General features: G+C 43.3%; 1 protein-coding gene across 5 annotated transcripts in view; it reads left to right on the top strand.

Moving 5' to 3' along the window:
- Nucleotides 1-21,723, top strand: part of slc35f3b (solute carrier family 35 member F3b) — a 90,354-nt gene that overhangs the window by 55,376 nt on the left and 13,255 nt on the right. For 4 of the 5 annotated variants that reach the window (XM_020046895.2, XM_020046896.2, XM_020046894.2 and 1 more), the window contains 3 exons: nucleotides 17,244-17,470; nucleotides 17,582-17,703; nucleotides 21,263-21,371. In XM_020046895.2, the coding sequence (XP_019902454.1) occupies nucleotides 17,244-17,470; nucleotides 17,582-17,703; nucleotides 21,263-21,371 (458 nt within the window). Of the gene's footprint in view, nucleotides 1-4,386; nucleotides 4,511-17,243; nucleotides 17,471-17,581; nucleotides 17,704-21,262; nucleotides 21,372-21,723 lie in introns of all 5 variants that reach the window. The other variant, XM_020046897.2, reaches the window with a different exon arrangement.

Below are 21,723 nucleotides of genomic sequence, written 5' to 3'. Positions count from 1 at the left end.
AGAACATTCCAGTATGTCTTAGAGTTCCACAATGAGAACAGAACTGGTTTCCTTGAGTTCCAGTATGAGCATACACAATTCTACTGTGTTTTAGTGCTCCACTATGATCACAGAATACTTCATTGTGTTTCAGAGTTCTACTATTATCACATTCAATTCTACAGATACCATGTTGTTTGTAGGAACGTTAGAGAAGTGACTTCAAGGTTAAAATGTTTATTTGTGGTTTGTAATGTCTACTTTTAATACCAGACTTGATTTTCCCAAACAAAAACAATATCAGCATTTACAAAGATTTCCTTAAATCTTATTCCAAATAATAAGTCACTAGTCCTGGTCCTGCCGGGTTATTTTCCAGCCATGAGAAACTGGCTCAAATGAAGAGACAGCATCTGTTGTATGTTCCACTGGTAGATCACAGGAGTACACAGAGGAAACTAGCTTTTCCTGTTAAGATAATTAAAAAGAGACTCATTACAGTATTATATCCACAGCTGGATGTTGAGTGTGTGTGTGTTTGTGTTAGCATGTGCGTGTCCTAAATCTGTGTTTATACTGTTGAATCAATCCCCCACTTAAGCAATCTTCTTCCCTGTTGTGTGTGTGTGTGTGTGTGTGTGTGTGTGTGTGTACCTGTCTCTCAGTGTCCTGTTAATCTTCTCGTGCTGTGTTTAAAAATAGACCTTTACACACAAGCTCTCCACTCCTAGGGTAGAGGTTCAGACATGAAACACCTTTTCATCTCCCAGATAAAACACTTGGGATATATGTGAAATGTGACAAACAAGCCTCAGTGTCGTTCAACAGGTGGCTCTTATATCCCTCAACATCCCCCCACAGGCAAACCCATTTTTGGTGGACCACCTGACATTTAGCTTCAGAGGGGGGGAATGCTCTGTGACAGTGATTGTTCACCTTTTATCGTGACAGACGAGAGGACGTTGAAGCGTCCTCCTACACAATAGACTGGTTTAGATGCACGGGTCATGTTCACTGCAGCCTTGCATGGGCCATTTCAGATGGGAGACCTGTGACATATGGAATCTGCCCCATTGACCGTGAATAGTGTTCTCTGTGAGCGTAGCGTTCAAACCCGCTTTAGGGTTGACTCCCGGCCTTGGTTACTACACGGTGTCCTTGTTCAGTGACCTCGATGGCTTTGAAGAACGACCTGTCAGCCTTGAAGATGTGAGGGTCAAGGGGTCAATCTCCAGTGAGTCGTACTGTACATATAGGTGGGGAAATGGATTGAGGGGGTTACTTCCTGTGTGTTTGAGAGCTGAGACTCTTGTGCCGTTAACTTGTGACGTTTGGCCGGTGGACTTTGACGGATTAGCAGCTGCAGGTAAGAAGATCACGTGTCTACACGAGAAACTGAGAGACCATCATACGTGACTAGATGTGAGAAGAGACCTGGCGTGACAGGAGCAGCAGGACAGGAAGAGGAGAAATGTTGAAGTATGGAGCAGAGAGACAGAGAGAGAGGAGAAACGGAGGAGAGGAGTTGAGGGAGGCGCAGCATGTTCTGAACAGCCTCCTTCTGTGATGTCCACATATGCATGCGTTACTCCCACTCTACAGGTGAACTGAATCACTGGGGCCACTGCCTATTAATATGCGTGTGTGTGTGTGTGTGTGTGTTTACCGCTTCCAGTCAGACACACCTGCTGCTCCATCCATCTACGTGTGTTAGTCAGAACCATACAACCCGCCTTTTATTCACTATCTGTCCTCTCTGGAGTGTTTACTTTAAACCTTTCCCCTATTTTCTCACACCAAAAACGGTATTAATCTCTCTCTTCAAATCCTCTCTGTCAATTCAATTAAAAAACGGCTTTGTTTGTATTAGAAATGTGTTTACATTGCCAAAGTAAGTACAAAAATATGAAAATGATAATTAACCTAAGTGAGAGAACCTAAGTGATATTCTAATACCCCCCCTCCCGGCCCTGGTAACACAGCAGAACTCTCACCCTGTCAAGACCTCTCTGGAATGATCAACTATTGAATTCTCTTCTCATATATTTACAGCTGGTGCGCTTCAGAGGTGTGTGTGTATGTGTGTGTGTGTGTGTGTGTAATTGATCTATTATCAGTAGACAGAGTGAGAAGTTCAGTGAAGTCCCTCTACCTCTCTAATCTTATTATCGGATTCGTAACACAGTAGCACTGGGACGTAGTCTTTCAAAGACCTTTAAGCCACTCGTACGTCTCAGGGGAGGGAGATTAAATGCCATTGGCTGCCACGGCTAGAATGGGTTGGTTACCGCACGGGTTACCACGCTGTGATTGGCCTTATCCCCATGGCTCCTGTTCCCTTGACCAAAGTGTGGATGGCTGTCTACTCATAAAGGAACCTGTGTGTCCCTGAATGTCCCACAGGCCATCCACACAAAGGTGCAGTGAGGTCTAGTCTGTGTCTGCATATATAATATAACAGTATATCATAATAATAGAATAACTGTAGTCTGTGACTGCATATATAATATAACAGTATATCATAATAATAGAATAACTGTAGTCTGTGACTGCATATATAATATAACAGTATATCATAATAATAGAATAACTGTAGTCTGTGACTGCATATATAATATAACAGTATATCATAATAATAGAAAAACTGTAGTCTGTGACTGCATATAGTATGTAATATAATAATATATTATATGAATAGAATAACTATGGTGTGTATCTACACACATAATGCTGGCTGGTTTTCAATAGATGCCCAAGGACCAACGCCACCCACTCCTCTTGAACTGAATGTTAGGACACATTGGACTGAATGTTAGGACACATTGGACTGAATGTTAGGACACATTGAACTGAATGTTAGGACACATTGGACTGAATGTTAGGACATTGAACTGAATGTTAGAACACATTGAACTGAATGTTAGGACACATTGGACTGAATGTTAGGACACATTGGACTGAATGTTAGGACACATTGGACTGAATGTTAGGACACATTGAACTGAATGTTAGGACACATTGGACTGAATGTTAGGACATTGAACTGAATGTTAGAACACATTGAACTGAATATTAGGACACATTGGACTGAATGTTAGGACACATTGGACTGAATGTTAGGACACATTGGACTGAATGTTAGGACACATTGGACTGAATGTTAGCCCCACAAGAGGAAGAGACCCCCACTCCGATCTGGTGACTCGGCCAATGAGGAGAGATGCAGGGTGTTTGTATCTGTAGAAGGTGTGTAGGTACAAGCTACCTCGTAGTGATATACGAACACGCCTGCTATGTCTGAAGACACAGGGCCATTACTCTGAGAATGTCCATGCAATATTGAAATGGATGTAGGGCTATTTCCCGCAGTCAGTCCGACGAAGGTCAGGATGAGTTTATTCATGAGTGGTTCCGTTACGTATCCAATACAACATTATTTGAGTCTGAAAAGCGCTACCAGCTGACCACTCGCTGTCTGCATTGGAATGGCCTCGGTATTTAAACCTGATATGTAACTGTGCAGAGGCTTCTTATCACAGGGAAATCCTCTGAAAATGAGTGGTTTTTAATGGACTGAAAACTGCTGGTGCGAAACACACCCGCAGGCTAAAATCTCTCCTCAAAGCCCAGGCGTGGGTCCAAATCCCCAATGACTCCCTATTCCCAAACCGTGCACTAGGGTGCATGTTCGTATTATTATAATGATCATTTTCATCCCCAATGTCGCAGTGTCCAATTTGAGATGATGGGTGTTCTTCATCTCAGCGACACCCCGTCGGGGTGAGTCAAATATCAAGACGCGCCCACCGATGCATATCTCGCCATGCCACTCTGCTCGCCCAACCCCGAATCAATTCCCCGAGGGCCACATGTCCGGAGGACAGCGCTTTCTCGTGCCAGCAACCACAAGTGAGCTTCCGAACAACCCACCTATCACATGGAGGAAAGGCAGCCCTTTTCACGCACGAATATGGGTGGGGGGGTCCCCTGATGGACCCGCAGAACCTGGTGGAAGGATTGGTAACCCTGGTCGCAATGACACAGCTTTACTGCGAGGCAGTGACTTGGCTTTTGCTCCCTCTTATGAAAAATAGACATGAAAATAAATAGCCTAGATCAGCAGTGGCTGTGACAAAGTCTCTAAGTGCTGCTTCACAGAAGGCAAAACCGTGTTGTCAGAAATCTGTTATTTATGTGTCCTGCTTTCATCTGTAAATAAAATTGACCTGGGAGATTTGTCCCCTGGCATCTTGGCTATATTTCGACAAATCATATTTGTTCCTGCTTTCATAAGTTTAATTTATGTATGGATTCGATTTCCCACCTCTTGTGGACCAATGCTGAAGTAAACTAAACTTCTATTTAAAAGATGGCACCTCTTCAACAAATAAATTTTTTCCCTGTTAGGTTGCCTTTCTCACACTGCTTCAGGCAAAGTGGCGATGGACGGCCGCTATTAGAAAGATTGGAGAGGCTGGGGAACAGGTTTTTACGGTATCCAAAGATCTGGGGATTCTACACAGTACGCACGGTACGCTATGCTGCAGTTGAACACTCTCACGTTAACCGTAAGCTCCCTATTGATTCCAATGAAGTGAATCTGATTTTGCATAGATGGTTAATGTGCTCAATAATAATAATTATCGTTTGTGATTCATCCACAGTTTCTTTGTTGGTTTTACCAATGTTTTTTAAACTATGTAATTACATTGCATCCTGTTACGGAGCCCTGAATACCCTCGACCATTATGATATCGTGCAGATATGGATTCAGCTTTGATCCAACTTTGATAAACAAGCCCCATTTTCCAGAATTGTCTGTTCTCTACCAGTCAAGCAGATTTCCTGTGTAAGATAATGGGCAGAAGCTCTGGAAAAACTGGCCTAAAAAGACCTAACCTAGTTCCTTTAATAAGCTGTGCTTGGTAACTTATGAAATGTGTATTGAATTCTGCCATTCAAAGTATTGTGAGTCCAAGGACATTCCTTCTCCAAGTAGCATCCCTAGTCAAAACAAGAATTGTACTTAATGATAATAAAACATTATATTTATATAACCAAAGTGACATGGAACAGAAAACAAACAAACAGAAACAAACAAACAAAAAACTTTATTTAGGAACCACCCAAGTTGTACATCAGTACACAAAACAAATATTTATAGCAAGCAAGCAAGTTTATTTATATAGCACAATTCATATTTCGAAGCAATTCAATGTGCTTTAAAAAGAAAAATATAGGAAAGTACAATAACATAAAAACAATGAAAACATCAAAACAAATGAATACACCATATTTCATAATTTTTTATATTTATGATAGAGCAATGGAGATTGCATTTTAGTACACTTAAAATGTATTCCTAATTTATTCATAATATATTAATGATAATATAAAATCATTAAAATATTTGAAATAAATTATAAATATATGTGAAATGTACTAAATGCTATTTCCGATCATGTGTTTTAATATACTACATTTTGAAATAAATGTGTCCATTTTAACGCACTTAAGAATACAAATTACTATATTAATAATATTTTAATACAATTTAATACTACTATATTAATACTATTTAAAACTACCATATTAATAATATTTTAATACTACTAAAGTACAACTTAGCTGGTTCCAAAATAATACACTTAAGTGAAGTTCTTATTTTGACTAGGGTACCCACATACACACACATCACAGGGCATGTGAGGTGAACCTGTGCTTGGGGAAGACACCTGTAGTGGTTGGCCAAAGAGCCCATCCAAGAATTAAACAAGAGAGTTTTGGCAAGTCTTAATACAATATTGATCCATAGAGAAAAGTCATGCTGGGACTCCCGCCAGCTTGTTAAACAGGGGATTACAGGAATCCAGGAAGTCCCCTTCACGTCCATCCTTAAGGTAGACCGCATCTAAAGATAGACCACATCTAAAAGTAGACCACATGTAAAGGTAGACCACATCTAAAGGTAGACCACATCTAAAAGTAGACCACATCTAAAGGTAGACTACATCTAAAAGTAGACTACATCTAAAAGTAGACCACATCTAAAGGTAGACCACATCTAAAGGTAGACTACATCTAAAAGTAGACCACATCTAAAGGTAGACTACATCTAAAAGACAGAGGGATCAAAGGGAGGGATGAAAGGTGGACCACATCTAATGACAGAGGGATCAAAGGGAGGGATGAAAAGTAGACCACATCCAATGACAGAGGGATGACAGGGAGTGAGGGATGAAAGGTAGACCACATCTAATGACAGAGGGATGACAGGGAGTGAGGGATGAAAGGTAGACCACATATAATGACAGAGGGAACAAAGGGAGGGAGGGATGAAAGGTAGACCACATCTAATGACAGAGGGATGACAGGGAGTGAGGGATGAAAGGTAGACCACATCTAATGACAGAGGGATGACAGGGAGTGAGGGATGAAAGGTAGACCACATCTAATGACAGAGGGATGACAGGGAGTGAGGGATGAAAGGTAGACCACATCTAATGACAGAGGGATGACAGGGAGTGAGGGATGAAAGGTAGACCACATCTAATGACAGAGGGATGACAGGGAGTGAGGGATGAAAGGTAGACCACATCTAATGACAGAGGGATGACAGGGAGTGAGGGATGAAAGGTAGACCACATCTAATGACAGAGGGATGACAGGGAGGGGGGGATGAAAGGTGGGGGGTGTAGGTTAACATCTGTCATGTAGTCATAACCTGTTACTCCAGTAGTTTTTCTGGACCATATGGTGGCTATTAAGAAATGCTCAGAGGGTCAGTTGTCCCCTGTAGTGATGGCCCAACAGCTTGTCAACTTTTAGCCTGAAATTAGCAAATGTCTTGCTTTCACTTTCTGGCTTTACAGGCCCCAAAATATTGGAATTCCTGAATATTCACCACTGTGTGCAGAAAAAGTGTGTGACTCCCATGGCACTAACACACACCCACACACTCCTGTTGGGTGACCTGCAGGGTTTTACCAGTGACTGTTGACCACAGCTCCAGTTCCTCCAGGTGGGCGACCAGGACTCAATGACGCACGGCCGTAACAAGGGCTCAGCTCACAGGGTGAAGGCGAAAGAGGGGACGGGGGGAGGGAAGACAGAGGGGGAGATGGAAAAGAGAGAGAGAGAGAGAGAGAGAAAGGGAGGGAGATGTCTGTTCTTTCTCCCTTGAGTCCCTCCATCCCTCCCTCTGACGTGTCCAATCGGTTTGTTTGGGTTGTGTTGTTCCCTCTCTGTTTTTATTTTGTCTGACAGCGAAGGGTAGGGCGTTATCTGGTCTGGTGCACGCTACCCAGCAGGGAGAGCACATACACACACACACACACACAGCCTGGTCCTCTGAGGGGTGCTGCTCTCTGTCAGTCTATTGAGTGATGTCTCGACCCAGGTCCTGCCTTAGGACCCAACCCAAAAGGCTTGGCGTTGTCACAGCTGAGTCTCTCTGACTCCACCTGACCATGACTTACTGTCTGATTGGCACACAGCAGGATAGTCAACAGACTGCCTGGCCTGGTCCAGACCACTCTGAAATAGACTGCCCTGGTGCTGATCACTCGTAATCAGATTGCCCTGGTCCAGACCACTCTGAAATAGAATTCCCTGTTCCTGATTAGAGTTAAACAAACTACTCTGGTCCTGACTACTCTGAAACAAACTGCCTTAATCCTGACCAGATTGTGGTGTTGTTCTGTTCTAGTGGTCTGTGACGCTGGTCTGTGATACTCGTATGTGGTGCTGGTCTGTTGCAGTGGTCTGTGACGCTGGTCTGTGATACTGGTATGTGGTGCTGGTCTGTTGCAGTGGTCTGTGACGCTGGTCTGTTGCAGTGGTCTGTGACGCTGGTCTGTGGTGCTGGTCTGTTGCAGTGGTCTGTGACGCTGGTCTGTGATACTGGTATGTGGTGCTGGTCTGTTGCAGTGGTCTGTGACGCTGGTCTGTTGCAGTGGTCTGTGACGCTGGTCTGTGGTGCTGGTCTGTTGCAGTGGTCTGTGACGCTGGTCTGTGATACTGGTATGTGGTGCTGGTCTGTTGCAGTGGTCTGTGACGCTGGTCTGTTGGAGTGGTCTGTGACACTGGTCTGTGACACTGGTCTGTGACGCTGGTCTTTGACACTGGTCTGCAATTGGCACTGTTAGGAAGGCAGGGAGGAGTGTGTGGCTGTGTGCAGATGAGAGGGAGGCAGGGAGGAGTGTGTGGCTGTGTGTAGATGAGAGGGAGGCAGGGAGGAGTGTGTGGCTGTGTGAAGATGAGAGGGAGGCAGGGAGGAGTGTGTGGCTGTGTGAAGATGAGAGGGAGGCAGGGAGGAGTGTGTGGCTGGGTGTGGATGTGTGGGAGGCAGGGAGGCAGGGACGGGGCGTGTCAGATGGTGGGGAGGAGCCAGCGCGGTACTCTCTGGGACTGTCACAGCCAGGCTCTGTGGACAGGATCAAGGTAAAACAGCCGGCAAGGCAGGACCACAGGGTTCTGCTGGCATGAAAAGGGTTTGCAGCTCTCACCAGGAGAGATCTGCACTGCAGAGTCTGCCTGTCTGGGTGAGGATGTACCGAGGGCCACATCTCCAAGCGTTTTACTGTTGTTGCCACTTCTGCTCACATGTCAGTAGATGGCATTCAGACTTCAGGCAGCGGCCACGCTGAGGCATTGATTTCATCTGTGGTTCATGATTTCCAAATGCCTTTACAGTCAGAGACGTGTGCTGCTGGGAAAGTGGAGAAGACTTTTCCGGATCCCCAAGTCCGTTTCCACTGGCAAATGAAGATACTGTGGAAAAGAAAACCACACGCATGGACCACATAGAAAAGAGTAGCAAACAAACACACGCCACAGATCAGGAACCAGCCCTTTCTCATTTGGACACACTGTAAATATGCATGTGTGGTCGCAAGAACTGACCATCCATAAGTTTAGAGTTAAGGTTTAAAGGATGTACAACGTTTCTTCACATGGACTTTAAAGTAAAAACGGCTGATAACTTCAGTTCTGACTGAAGTTAAATAAAATACATGTTTAGGTCCTTAAATGTAGCACATCCAGATTGACTGTTTATGGTCAAGGTTTAGAATTAGTACAGAGATGGAGGTGAACTGGTTGGAATCAGGACCTGATAGTATTAAACGCAAGTAACTGTTGAACACAAAGGAGAGAGGCCGTTGACTAGCAGTATTGCTTCAGCGTCGTGCCACAGATGTTGGTAACTACAGTCAGTAGCTGGTGGTGTGTTTCCATAATACATATCCCCCATGTAGTTCCTCATCTGTGGGGTCTGATAGGCCAATAGTCCGTGTGATTTTGTAAAGGACACTCGCCATCTAACCCTACCTTTTCTGTTCACACACGTACGGACCCACACTCAACCCTTTGGTCGTATCGCTGTACACTTCTTAGCACTAGAGGTCATGGTTAATGCCACGCCATTACTCATTTTCAAGCTAGCTGCTGAGCGCATACTTTTATAGATCATTTGTTCCTAATGCCTCAGCAGGTGAAAAATTGGTCCTCATTTGCAGTTTGATTTAGCAGCAGTCGGTTGTGGCATGCACACTTGCCGTCCTCGTTCTGTAATATTAATGTTATCTGATTTATAATGCAAAAGGAGAAAATGTGCCTCATGTACGAGAAGGATTTGGGAGTGGGGAAGAAATGCTATATTTGAAGGGGATAAGTCATGACCGAGATGTGTTACGCTCTAGTTTGTTGTCATGGCTAATGTAAATAACGTCAGTACAACACCAGTCACAATTTAACACAATCTATGTGGTCACTGTCCAAATAAAATATGAGTGAGTGGCCTGCTAGACAAGAAAGATTCATGTCCAAACCGCTGGTTCAGACTGAGCGGAATCCTGGAGTGGATTCTAGAACAGGCTGCATCTAAATAAGAATTCTTAGTGTTCGAAGTTTTTAGAGAATGGGGAGGCTGTCACCATGTGGATAATAATAATATTAATAATATCCCCCTAAATAACTATCGTTGAGTCACACTGAAACTTTTTTACTCACAATAGATTATAATGTCACCATGGCAATGCAGTGCTGTAATTATGGCAGTAACTAACTGTGTCCAAAAAATCTATTAAATCCAGCCAGGCTGACGAAGCATAAAGTGCTTAGCTTGGTCCCCATCCCTGAGTCTCCCAGGACTCTGATTGGCTGATTGTCTGGCTTGGCTGGGCTGTGTGTAGAAGATTAAAGTGTGCTGCAGTATGGCCAGGGTTCCACTCACACACAGAGAAACACACACGCACACACACACACACAAAACACTGTCACAGACACACACCTACACCCACACCCACATCTCAGTGGCCACAGGATGTGGGAGGGACAGAGTCCCAGGAAGGACAAACTGAGCAGAGTTGAGGTGACCTTCAGTATGAAGACAGAAGAGACAGTCAGAGCTCAGAATAGTGTTGGAGAAACACGACTCTTATCATTGTCTGCGCTGTGTGTGGGGAAGGAAAACTCTGATATGTCTGTGTGTGTGTGTGTGTGTGTGTGTGTGTGTGTGTGTGCATGCGTGCGTGAGTGTGCATGTGAGTCTGTACGTTTCTATTCCCTTTGCTGAATTTTATCCCAATGGACCAGACATTCTGGATTTGTCTTTAATCACAATGCCATATCTAGTTTATTGCCACTTGGTGGAGTCAAATGCTCTAATTAATGGTTCATCTTTCTACTTGACATGCCAAACACATTGAATCAGTTTAATTTCCTCCATCATTTATCTGATCTTCTGGAGCATTTCATCTAACCTGCAGCATTTCGATCAGTCAACGATGTTGAATGGATATTCATAGAATGATTGATAGTGCCTTTATTGCTCATCACGTGATACAATTTGCATGGCTTTGCCTGGAACCGTCTCAGCCCTGAAAGCTTCTAAGTCCAATCAAGTTCAATTATATTTAAAGTACGTCATCTCAACTCAAGGCTCCTCAGTTGCTCAGGAGACTGAGTGGTGTGTAGGTCCTCTGCACGCTCAGCCGTCGGAGACCGTAATCTGTGTTGTACCGGACCGCTCAGGCCAGATGAGACGCACGCGGTGGCAGTACTATAATAATATATGTTCATTCTGTCCAAAGTGGCGTTGGTGCAGGCTGGCTAACTCAGTCAAACAGGCACCTGCCTTCCAGGCTCCTGTTTCAGCAGGAGAGAGATCAGACCCTCTCTGTGTCAGACTGGTTGACATTTCTATATGAATGATTAAAAATCACGAAACATTTGATAAATCTGTATGGAGGACCATCAATGCATGGTATTGATTCCTCCTGAAAGAGTCCCCTTTTTAAATTAAGCTGTTAAGAGAGAGACTCACTCTCAGTTTGTCTCTCGTTCTTTCTCACTGATTCACGCTGAGATTCTGGGCCAACCACTGTACTTTTGTGAATGTCATGTCTCTGTGACTACAAGCAATCATTTTAGTCAACATTGTGCCAGTTGTTTCTGAAATGTCACGTGCGTTAACAAAACTGAAGTCCCTGAGCGTGTGTGCCAGATTTCATAACTTTGACTCAAATGGATCAAGAGATATGAAATATGTGCTTGTTGTAACTCTACCGTTTGGTTGATATGGTTTCTAATGTAAAAAACATATCATAGGTGTTTTCATTGACACTACCAATCATTTTTTGATATTTTTTGATTTGCTGATTCATGCACTTATGCGTGAGACCACACCCAAGTGAATACTTAATGGTCAACTGTGGCTGTTTTTTGCCGACCGCGTAAGAGCGAATGTCCCTTACTGAGTGAGTGACTGACTGACTACCCTTTGTTGAATAGCGTAGTGGTTAGAAAAGCGGACTTGTGAACTATAGGTCCTGAGTTTATATCTCTTCACAGGCGAAGCGAAGTATGCATTATGAATTATTCCATATTGACGAAAACTTTGCTGGCTAAACCTGAAATTGTATATGGTTATATTGCCACTGTTTCTGGCATGGAAAAGTTCATCTTCAGTCTCGTTAGTAATTGCTACATTCTTATGATTATTCCAAAGACGTTAGTAGATACTAGTAAGCCTATTACTGGCTAATAAGCTGTTCAAACGGCCAGTGGCAAAAGCTAACAACTCATAGACGCTATTTATGGTGGAGGTAAACTTAATAAGAAACGTTAGTCAGATTAACACAATGCTCAGTAGGGTTTAGAAACTGGTGAAATGCGTAATGCTGTGGCATTATGGTTAAAGACAGAGCCTCTCACGTGGAAGGCTCAAGTTCAAATCTATTGTGAACAACAACGTTTATTTATTTTATTTCCATGATTCTCTCTTCGTTTCACTTAATGAAAAAGTTAGTTATCGTCACCTTTCTTGATAGTTATTGTATCAATGTCATTCACAAATGAAAGAAAGAAGTACATTGTTATGCCATGAAAGAAAAAAATATGTTCTTATGCCCTGTCTGGCTGAACTAGGCTTGCCTGGTTTCTTGTTTTTATACTAAGGTGAAACTCATTGAGCCGCCTTTATACATAGATGCTGTGGCTGTGGGCCAGAGGAGAGGAGCCTATGTACCAAATTATATGACTTTAGGTCAAACGGGATTAAGGCGTGACCTTGTATTTACGTTAGAACTGTCAATGCCAATGAGTGTAATTGCTAAAAGGCTGTATCTCTAAGTATTATGCATAAATCCCCAAACTGTCATCAGAACTGAACCAGTAGTGCCTGTGCTATCCAGCGTGACCATATGTGCATATGAACATGTGTTCGGTTTTCCCATGTCCAATACCTACAGCGCTGAAGTGTTGCATTATGGGAAGTCCCTTCCTAAATACTGCCGTGAATGAGGTCTCAGGGGGCCAGGCCAAAGTTGAACAGTCCTTTAGTCAGAGAGTGGAGTCTCACAGGCTGCTAGGTGTTAAGGTATGGAAAACTACCCCAAAAATAGAGCCAGGTTTAAACCGGTAACAAGACAAGGACTTGAGTGAATGATGAATCGTGCTGTCATATGTTTATGAGGGATCCGGAATCCTACGGCTACTTGGGATTTAATGTTAAATCATTTTTAGATTTATTTTTGTTTTTTTTGTTTGGTTGACCTCATTCTTCTTACTTTTTGTGCTGTAGCATCAACCAGTTTTTTCAAATTCTATTTATGACCTTTGTTCAACTCAGAACAAATCCACAGCAGTGTACTTTCAAACATCCTTAAAAAACACTTGGTTTTTTACACCATTATGTGCAATCTGCTCATCGAGACAGGTGTTAACATGACTTCCTTAATTGGATACATTATTGATTTGAGATTACATTTCACATCAATGTCACCACTAAGCCTAGTTTCAGGATTTTGGCAGTAATGGACTGTATCTGCTTCCTAAGAATCCCATTGACATTTGGATACAATCTGAATGTCTCTGAATTCCCTGTTTGAAGTTTGAGCGCTAACAGGCCTTGACCTAAGTGAATGCAAATAGGCATTTTCCCACAAAACCACCTCTAACTTCCTTCAGACTGGTCACTCAGACACAATAATGGTGTCATCAACTTCACATGACGGTGGTGAAATCATTGAACAATCACTCTGATTATTGTCTATTTCACACGTAAATACAAATGAAATATTCCAGACCTTTAAAGAACATGAATACAGCATGTAATATTGGTCCTGTCGTGTCTTTGGATCGTCAGTGTTTTAACATTAGTGTACATGCACCGGATGTTATAAGAAACAATGTTCATTCTGGTTTCAAGCTGCCTTGACAGAAGTTGCATAACGTTCTTCTGTTGCCAAGGCTCAGCATGAGGATTATGTTCTGTATTCCATGCAGAGCTAGCTAACGGCTGGAGATAAGAAGGCATTAACTTCCCTATGGCACACACACACACACACAGACAGCCCGACACACAAACACACACACCACATCTTTATGGAGTGAAAACGCCATGAGGGAAATCCCTCATATTAATGTAATGGAGAAACAAACACAAAGAAAGACGGGGAAAAATAAAGGCAGCAGTTTGCTAGATTATTATCTTTAAAGTAGGAGACATCGTAACATTGTCCTGCACAGTGTCTTCATTTTGTTCAGTCTGCTCTAGATTATTGTTATCTTTAAAGTAGGAGACATCGTAACATTTTCCTCCAAAGTGTCTTCATTTGTTCAGTCTGCTCTAGATTATTGTTATCATTAAAGTAGGAGACATCGTAACATTTTCCTCCAAAGTGTCTTCATTTGTTCAGTCTGCTCTAGATTATTGTTATCATTAAAGTAGGAGACATCGTAACATTTCCCTCCAAAGTGTCTTCATTTGTTCAGTCTGCTCTAGATTATTGTTATCATTAAAGTAGGAGACATCGTAACATTTCCCTCCAAAGTGTCTTCATTTGTTCAGTCTGCTCTAGATTATTGTTATCATTAAAGTAGGAGACATCGTAACATTTCCCTCCAAAGTGTCTTCATTTGTTCAGTCTGCTCTAGATTATTGTTATCATTAAAGTAGGAGACATCGTAACATTTCCCTCCAAAGTGTCTTCATTTGTTCAGTCTGCTCTAGATTATTATTATCATTAAAGTAGGAGACATCGTTACATTTTCCTGCACAGTGTCTTCATTTGCTCAGTCTGTTGTCGCAGTGAACCTGCAGTGTACTGGTTTACTGGTGTACTTTGATGCACGGCTCCCCAGGCCATCCACTCAATCTTATTCCACTCGGTGCCGGCTATTTCTGGTGTCTGCCTCAAGCTTCCGCCTCCAGGTGTTTCCCTGGCGTTCTTCTGTTTACCTTGCTGGTTCCAGGATACAGGCAGGCACGCAACAGCTTGATGTTCGAGGGAGCTTCTGGAGGGTCCGGACGATCCAACCCCATCTTCTCCTTCGCGTCTCCTTCTCTCGATCCTGGCTGGTGCCTCCTCAAGTCCATGTCGCTGACCTGGTCCCACGTAGCAGACAAATGTTTATGAACCTTTGTGTTGTCCTCATTGTGAGTTTCGATGTTTGGTTTTTGTTGTCCTTACAGTAGTGATGCTTAGTGCTGAAAAGCCAGATTTCCATTTGGGTTATTTTTTTCTTGGAGCTCCAGATGTTCCTGAGAGACGAAGGCTGATCCGGCTTTTTGGATTTGTCCCCTTCATTTCCTCCTGTTTTGAAAATGATGCCGCCAAGATATGGAGAGTTCTGGTTACACTCCAGTCTGAAATGGTTCTGATGCCTTTCCGGTCCCATGAATTTGCCAAGCTCCTTCAAAAACATGCTGTTTTAAAAACGGGATCTCGCCTGGTCTAAAGGTGCCATATCGCTGTCTCAGACATGTCACCACCAATCACAGTGCCAGTTCAAATAAGGTAATGAGGTTTATAGCAGATTGTTTGGGCCGAGGGATGAACTGCTCTGTCCGTTTCAATTGGACAGAACCGAATGTCACTCTTGTCTTCTTTGTTTGCGAGGTGGGAATTTTCTCCTGGAAATAGATTCCAGGTGGAGGATCATGTGACTGGAGTGTCCCTTTACCTTTCAAACATACTCTGCGTAAGTCTGCAAAATAAACAATAAAATGTCTAGCCCAGCTTGGCGTTTCATGTCGTCGTTTGCAGAGATCATTTCTAGCAGCTTTACAGGGAGTATTCATGGTTTAAAGAGGCTTCAGAAGTTAGTCATTTCCACTCTGCCCTAAGGAGGGTTGTGGGTGTGTATGTGGTTGTGTGTGTGTGTGTGCGTTGTGTGTGTTTGTTCTGTGTGTGTCTCTTGCGTGTGTCAGTAAGACAGCGGTAGAGGTTGTCTCAGATTGGGTATCAGCCCCTGCCCTCCCCTGTCCTCTGTTTGACGGCTGACTGACTTGCACACACACACACACACACACACCCTGTGATCACACGGTTTGACTCACAGGTCTGATAGATTTCCTCCTAGCTCAAACTGTGAAAATAACTATTTTTAGAACAGAAAAGAAGAAATGTAAACAACCTCAAAGAAAATTCAGTGGAATATTCAACTTTATTATTTATTCATTTCATAGTTGTATAATAATGTAAATGCAATATATTTAAGACACTTTTGCCATTTTCTGAATGACCTACAGAATGAAAATAGTGTGTAAGACCACAATTTTAAAATGCTCCAAAATCAAAAAATGCTCCAAAATGTCTCTGTAATCTCGATGTATTAAAATATGTAGGATTTACAAGTTATGTGTTTCTAATGCAATTTTAAATTGTTAGGATGAACTTGAAACCTTCAATTCAACTTCTAGTTCAAGAGTTGACTGACCCAGGGACAATGTAGTGACACTAGGTTAATAAATGTTCTGTGTTCAGAAGAAGACTGACCCAGGGACAATGTAATTACACTATGTTAATTAATATTTCTCTGTGTTCATGTGAAGATCGACCTAGGGACAATGTAGTGACACTAGGTTAATAAATGTTCCCTGTGTTCAGGAGAAGATCGACCCAGGGATAATGTAGTGACACTAGGTCAATAATTGTTTCTCTGTGTTCAGGAGAAGAACGACCCCGGGACATTTTAGTGACACTAACTTAATAAATGTTCTCTGTTTTCAGGAGAAGACTGACCCAGGGATAATGTAGTGACACTAGGTTAATAAATGTTCTGTGTTCAGCAGAAGACTGACCCAGGGACAATGTAATGACACTATGTTAATAAATATTTCTCTGTGTTCATGTGAAGATCGACCTAGGGACAATGTAGTGATACTAGGTCAATAATTGTTTCTCTGTGTTCAGGAGAAGACCGATCCAGGGACAATGTAGTGACACTAGGTTAATAAATGTTCTCTGTGTTCAGAAGAAGATCGACCCAGGGATAATGTAGTGATACTAGGTCAATAATTGTTTCTCTGTGTTCAGGAGAAGACCGATCCAGGGACAATGTAGTGACACGAGGTCAATAATGTTTCTCTGTATTCAGGAGAAGACCGACCCCGGGACATTTTAGTGACACTAACTTAATAAATGTTCTCTGTTTTCAGGAGAAGACTGACCCAGGGATAATGTAGTGACACTAGGTTAATAACTAGATTAATTAATTTTTCTCTGTGTTCATGAGAAGATCGACCTGGGGATTATGTAGTGACACTAGATCAATAATTGTTTCTCTGTGTTCAGGAGGAGGCCTACCCAGGGACAATGTAGTGACACTAGGTTAATAAATGTTCTCTGTGTTCAGGAGAAGACTGGCCCTGGGAAAATGTAGTGACACTAGGTTAATAAATGTTCTCTGTGTTAAGGAGAAGACTGGCCCTGGGACAATGTAGTGACACTAGGTTAATAAATGTTCTCTGTGTTCAGGAGAAGACCGACCCAGGGACAATGTAGTGAGCTGCACAGTGGACGGGCAGGCGGCGAATGGTGGGGCGACGGGGGCGGAGCCAGACACAGGGAGGCGGAGACTCCGCTGCTGCGTCAAAATCACAGCCGCGCAAGTGCAGAAAGTGCTGTGGGGCGTTGCCATGGTGATGTGCGTGTGCTCTTCGTGGGCCGGATCAACGCAGCTGGCCAAGCTCACCTTCAAGAAGGTAAAGAGGGTTCTCACACCCACACCTGTCTACCGCCGGGTGCTAGAATGTGCCATCATGAAATGATTCACTGAGATGTGTAAGTCACCCGTTTTATTTTGGGGTGCCCAGTTTGACGCCCCCTTCACCCTCACCTGGTTCGCCACCACCTGGAACTGCCTGTTCTTCCCCCTCTACTACCTGGGACACCTGTGTAAGAGCCCCGAGAGGCAGCCACCCAAACAGAGATTCAGGTAGGTGATCAATGAGTCGACACGACGCGTTTGCTTCAGCTGTCCCCCCGAAAGGCCGGCTAGGGAGCGCGGGGGTGGGGGGGGCAAAGAGTGGGTGAAAACAATGTCAGGCGGCCTAGTGGAGTGTCATGGACCAGCCAGGGGTACAGCAACAGGTGATGGGTGGCTCAGTGGGTGGGGCTCCATGGTACCACAGACTGACCCTGGGTTGGTCTCCTACTACGGCCACACGTTAGCACAGTGGAGTCCAGGGATGGGAGTGGCCTTGGATAACAGCGCTTATTCATCAATAGCTCCATTTACATTGGCCACCGAATACTGAGCCTTTGCCCATTTGTTGGACAAAATACCCGTCTGGTAGAAAAGATCAGAACTGGGCTTCTGTCTTTATGCTGTATATTCAGTCATTATTTCATTTTAAGTGTGAATGCTTAAAGGTCTTAGTGTGAAGTCATTTCTCTCCAGAGTGGAAGGTGTGGTTTGTCACACTGCAGCAGGGCATTGAGAAACCCCAGCGGCTATGGTCATGTGACAGCCTCTTCCTCTCAGAGGAAACCCTTATCTACGTAGCCTGCTGCCTCTGCATATTCACTGTGGATGGGCTGTGCCAGCATGCACTGTGTGTGTGTGTGTTTGTGTGTGTGTGTGTGTGTGTGTTTGTCCTGCTGGGAAAATGTTTGGGCATAGGGCATAAAGGTTTTGGGGTTATGTTTAAAGTTTGGGTTTTGAGTTGAGGAAAGTACAGTTTTGAATAGCAGTATTAATGTCCCCACAATGATAGTATAATGTGTGTGTTTATGTATTTGTGTTATAGTGTGTGTGTGTTTATGTATTTGTGTTATAGTGTGTGTGTGTGTGTGTGTGTGTGTGACCCCGTCGACCCTGTCGAAGCTTCTAAGAGTCTTCCAGCAAGGAACTAGTGTTCTGCTCTTCCTGCACAGCCTGCATGCAGAACAGCCTTTGTTATGTTACAGTTCTAACACAGCCTTTATTATGTTACCATTCTAACACAGCCTTTATTATGTTACCATTCTAACACAGTCTTTATTATGTTACCATTCTAACACAGTCTTTATTATGTTACCATTCTTACACAGCCTTTATTATGTTACCATTCTAACACAGCCTTTATTATGTTACCATTCTAACACAGCCTTTATTATGTTACCATTCTAACACAGCCTTTATTATGTTACCATTCTAACACAGCCTTTATTATGTTACCATTCTAACACAGCCTTTATTATGTTACCATTCTAACACAGCCTTCATTATGTTACCATTCTAACACAGCCTTTATTATGTTACCATTCTAACACAGCCTTTATTATGTTACCATTCTAACACAGCCTTTATTATGTTACCATTCTAACACAGCCTTTATTATGTTACCATTTTAAAACAGCCTTTATTAGGTTACCATTTTAAAACAGCCTTTATTAGGTTACCATTCTAACACAGCCTTTATTATGTTACCATTTTAAAACAGCCTTTATTATGTTACCATTTTAAAACAGCCTTTATTAGGTTACCATTTTAAAACAGCCTTTATTAGGTTACCATTTTAAAACAGCCTTTATTAGGTTACCATTCTAAAACAAACTTTATTATGTGGGCTTTCTATCATTTCATTGTACTTGTCTCCCACCTACCTCCCCACCTGTCTCCCTCTTTAACTGTCTCCCTCTGTACCTGTCTTCCTCTGTACCTGTCTTCCTCTCAACATGTCTTCCGCTTTACCTGTCTCCCTCTCTACCTCTCCCTCTCTACGTGACCTCCTCTCTACCTGACCTCCTCCCTATCTGTCCCCCATCACTAGACCACAGGGTGATAAAGTAGTTTGCTAGTCCAACAGTGATTTTCACCATGTAGGCAGTGGGGTACAGATTGGAACTCACGCTGGTATGCCTCCTGCTCACTGGACTTACGTTCCTGTTAAAACAACCAACTAGGTCATCATCCTGACGTGGTCAAAGCCTCTGCCAGGGCCGCAGGGCAACACGCACCAGTCTGAACTGTGGGAGGCGCAGCTTGGCGGGACACGGCAGGAGCCGTCAGGAGGGCTGACTGTCGGCTTCCCTCTCCCAGCCCCCAGACTCCCCTCCCCCGGGAGGGATCCGTCCAGCCCCAGCATGTGTCCCTTCACACTGGGACTGGGCCCGACGGCAGGTTGTCTACAAGGCTTCTATAAGAGGTGCTCAGTGTTGCCTGAGGATTCCAGATCCTTCACCACTTGCCTTCAAAAGCTGTATCCTCGACATCCAGCTCATTTATTTTCTTGAGCTTTTGTAACACCGATAAACCTAGTATCAGAAAATAAATAATATTTTTGTTGATGCTGGAACTGGAGTTCCAGGCCTGAAATTCCTTGGGTTTTTGAGCTTTACAATCCCGGTCGATGGAGCACGACTGTTCTGGATTCTGGTCAACAGCCAGGTACTGATAATGAATACAGGCCCTCTAACTCAGATTACAGTGATAGCATGTGGTTGGCTGTTAGTGTCTAGTGGGCTTTTACTCCGATGTTTTCTGGAGCCTGACCAAAACCAACTCCCCTGCCTACACATCTTCAGAACCGGGCCGCTATGGCTCATAGACCTGGGCCCAGCATGTTGTGTCTGTTCCCCAAAACCCAGATTGTGAATCGGTGACCTTGTCCTGTCCTGTCAGTGTGTGGTCTGTCATGTGGTTCCTCCCTTCTGTTTCTCAGTGGCGCTGTGTTTGCTTGCTGTTGACCACCTCTAACTAGCTCTCTGAGATCTCCCAGAAATGATGCTGTACTTGGGCCGGTTCATGATCCACTGTACAGTGCACACCAGCCTCCATGTTGACCATACAGTGGGCTCACCTATATCTGTGTGTGTGTGTTCATCTATATCTGTGTGTGTTCATCTATATCTGTGTGTGTTCATCTATATCTGTGTGTGCTCATCTATATGTGTGTGTGCTCATCTATATCTGTGTGTGTGTTCATCTATATCTGTGTGTGCTCATCTATATGTGTGTGTGCTCATCTATATCTCTGTGTGTGTGCTCACCCATATCTGTGTGTGCTAATCTATATCTGTGTGTGTGCTCATCTATATGTGTGTGTGCTCATCTATATGTGTGTGTGTGCTCATCTATATGTGTGTGTGCTCATCTATATCTCTGTGTGTGTGCTCATCTATATCTGTGTGTGCTCATCTATATCTGTGTGTGCTAATCTATATCTGTGTGTACTCATCTATATCTGTGTGTGCTCATATATATCTCTGTGTGTGTGCTCATCTATATCTGTGTGTGCAAATCTATATCTGTGTGTACTCATCTATATCTGTGTGTGCTAATCTATATCTGTGTGTACTCATCTATATCTGTGTGTGCTAATCTATATCTGTGTGTGCTCATCTATATCTCTGTGTGTGTGCTCATCTATATCTCTGTGTGTGTGCTCATCTATATCTGTGTGTGTGTGTTCATCTATATCTCTGTGTGTGTGTTCATCTATATCTGTGTGTGTGTGTTCATCTATATCTCTGTGTGTGTGTTCATCTATATCTGTGTGTGTGTTCTCTAGGGAGTGTTGTCGATTCTTCGGGGAGGACGGGCTGACAGTCAAGGTGTTCTTCACTAAGGTGGCTCCCTTTGGCCTTCTGTGGATCCTTACCAACTACCTGTACCTTCAGGTACTCTGCTGATGTGTCTGTGTGTGTGTTTATAGTCATTTTATTGGTGTTGGTGCTGGAATTCCACCAGTATGTGTCTATGAAGGTATGTGTCTATGAAGTATGTGTCTATGAAGGTATGTGTCTATGAAGGTATGTGTCTATGAAGGTATGTGTCTATGAAGGTATGTGTCTATGAAGGTATGTGTCTATGAAGGTATGTGTCTATGAAGGTATGTGTCTATGAAGGTATGTGTCTATGAAGGTATGTGTCTATGTAGGTATGTGTCTATGAAGGTATGTGTCTATGAAGGTATGTGTCTATGAAGGTATGTGTCTATGAAGGTATGTGTCTATGAAGTATGTGTCTTGC

Source organism: Esox lucius, chromosome 5 (assembly GCF_011004845.1).
Source record: "Esox lucius isolate fEsoLuc1 chromosome 5, fEsoLuc1.pri, whole genome shotgun sequence".
NCBI lineage: Eukaryota > Metazoa > Chordata > Actinopteri > Esociformes > Esocidae > Esox > Esox lucius.
This window is presented reverse-complemented; position numbering and strand designations above follow the sequence as displayed.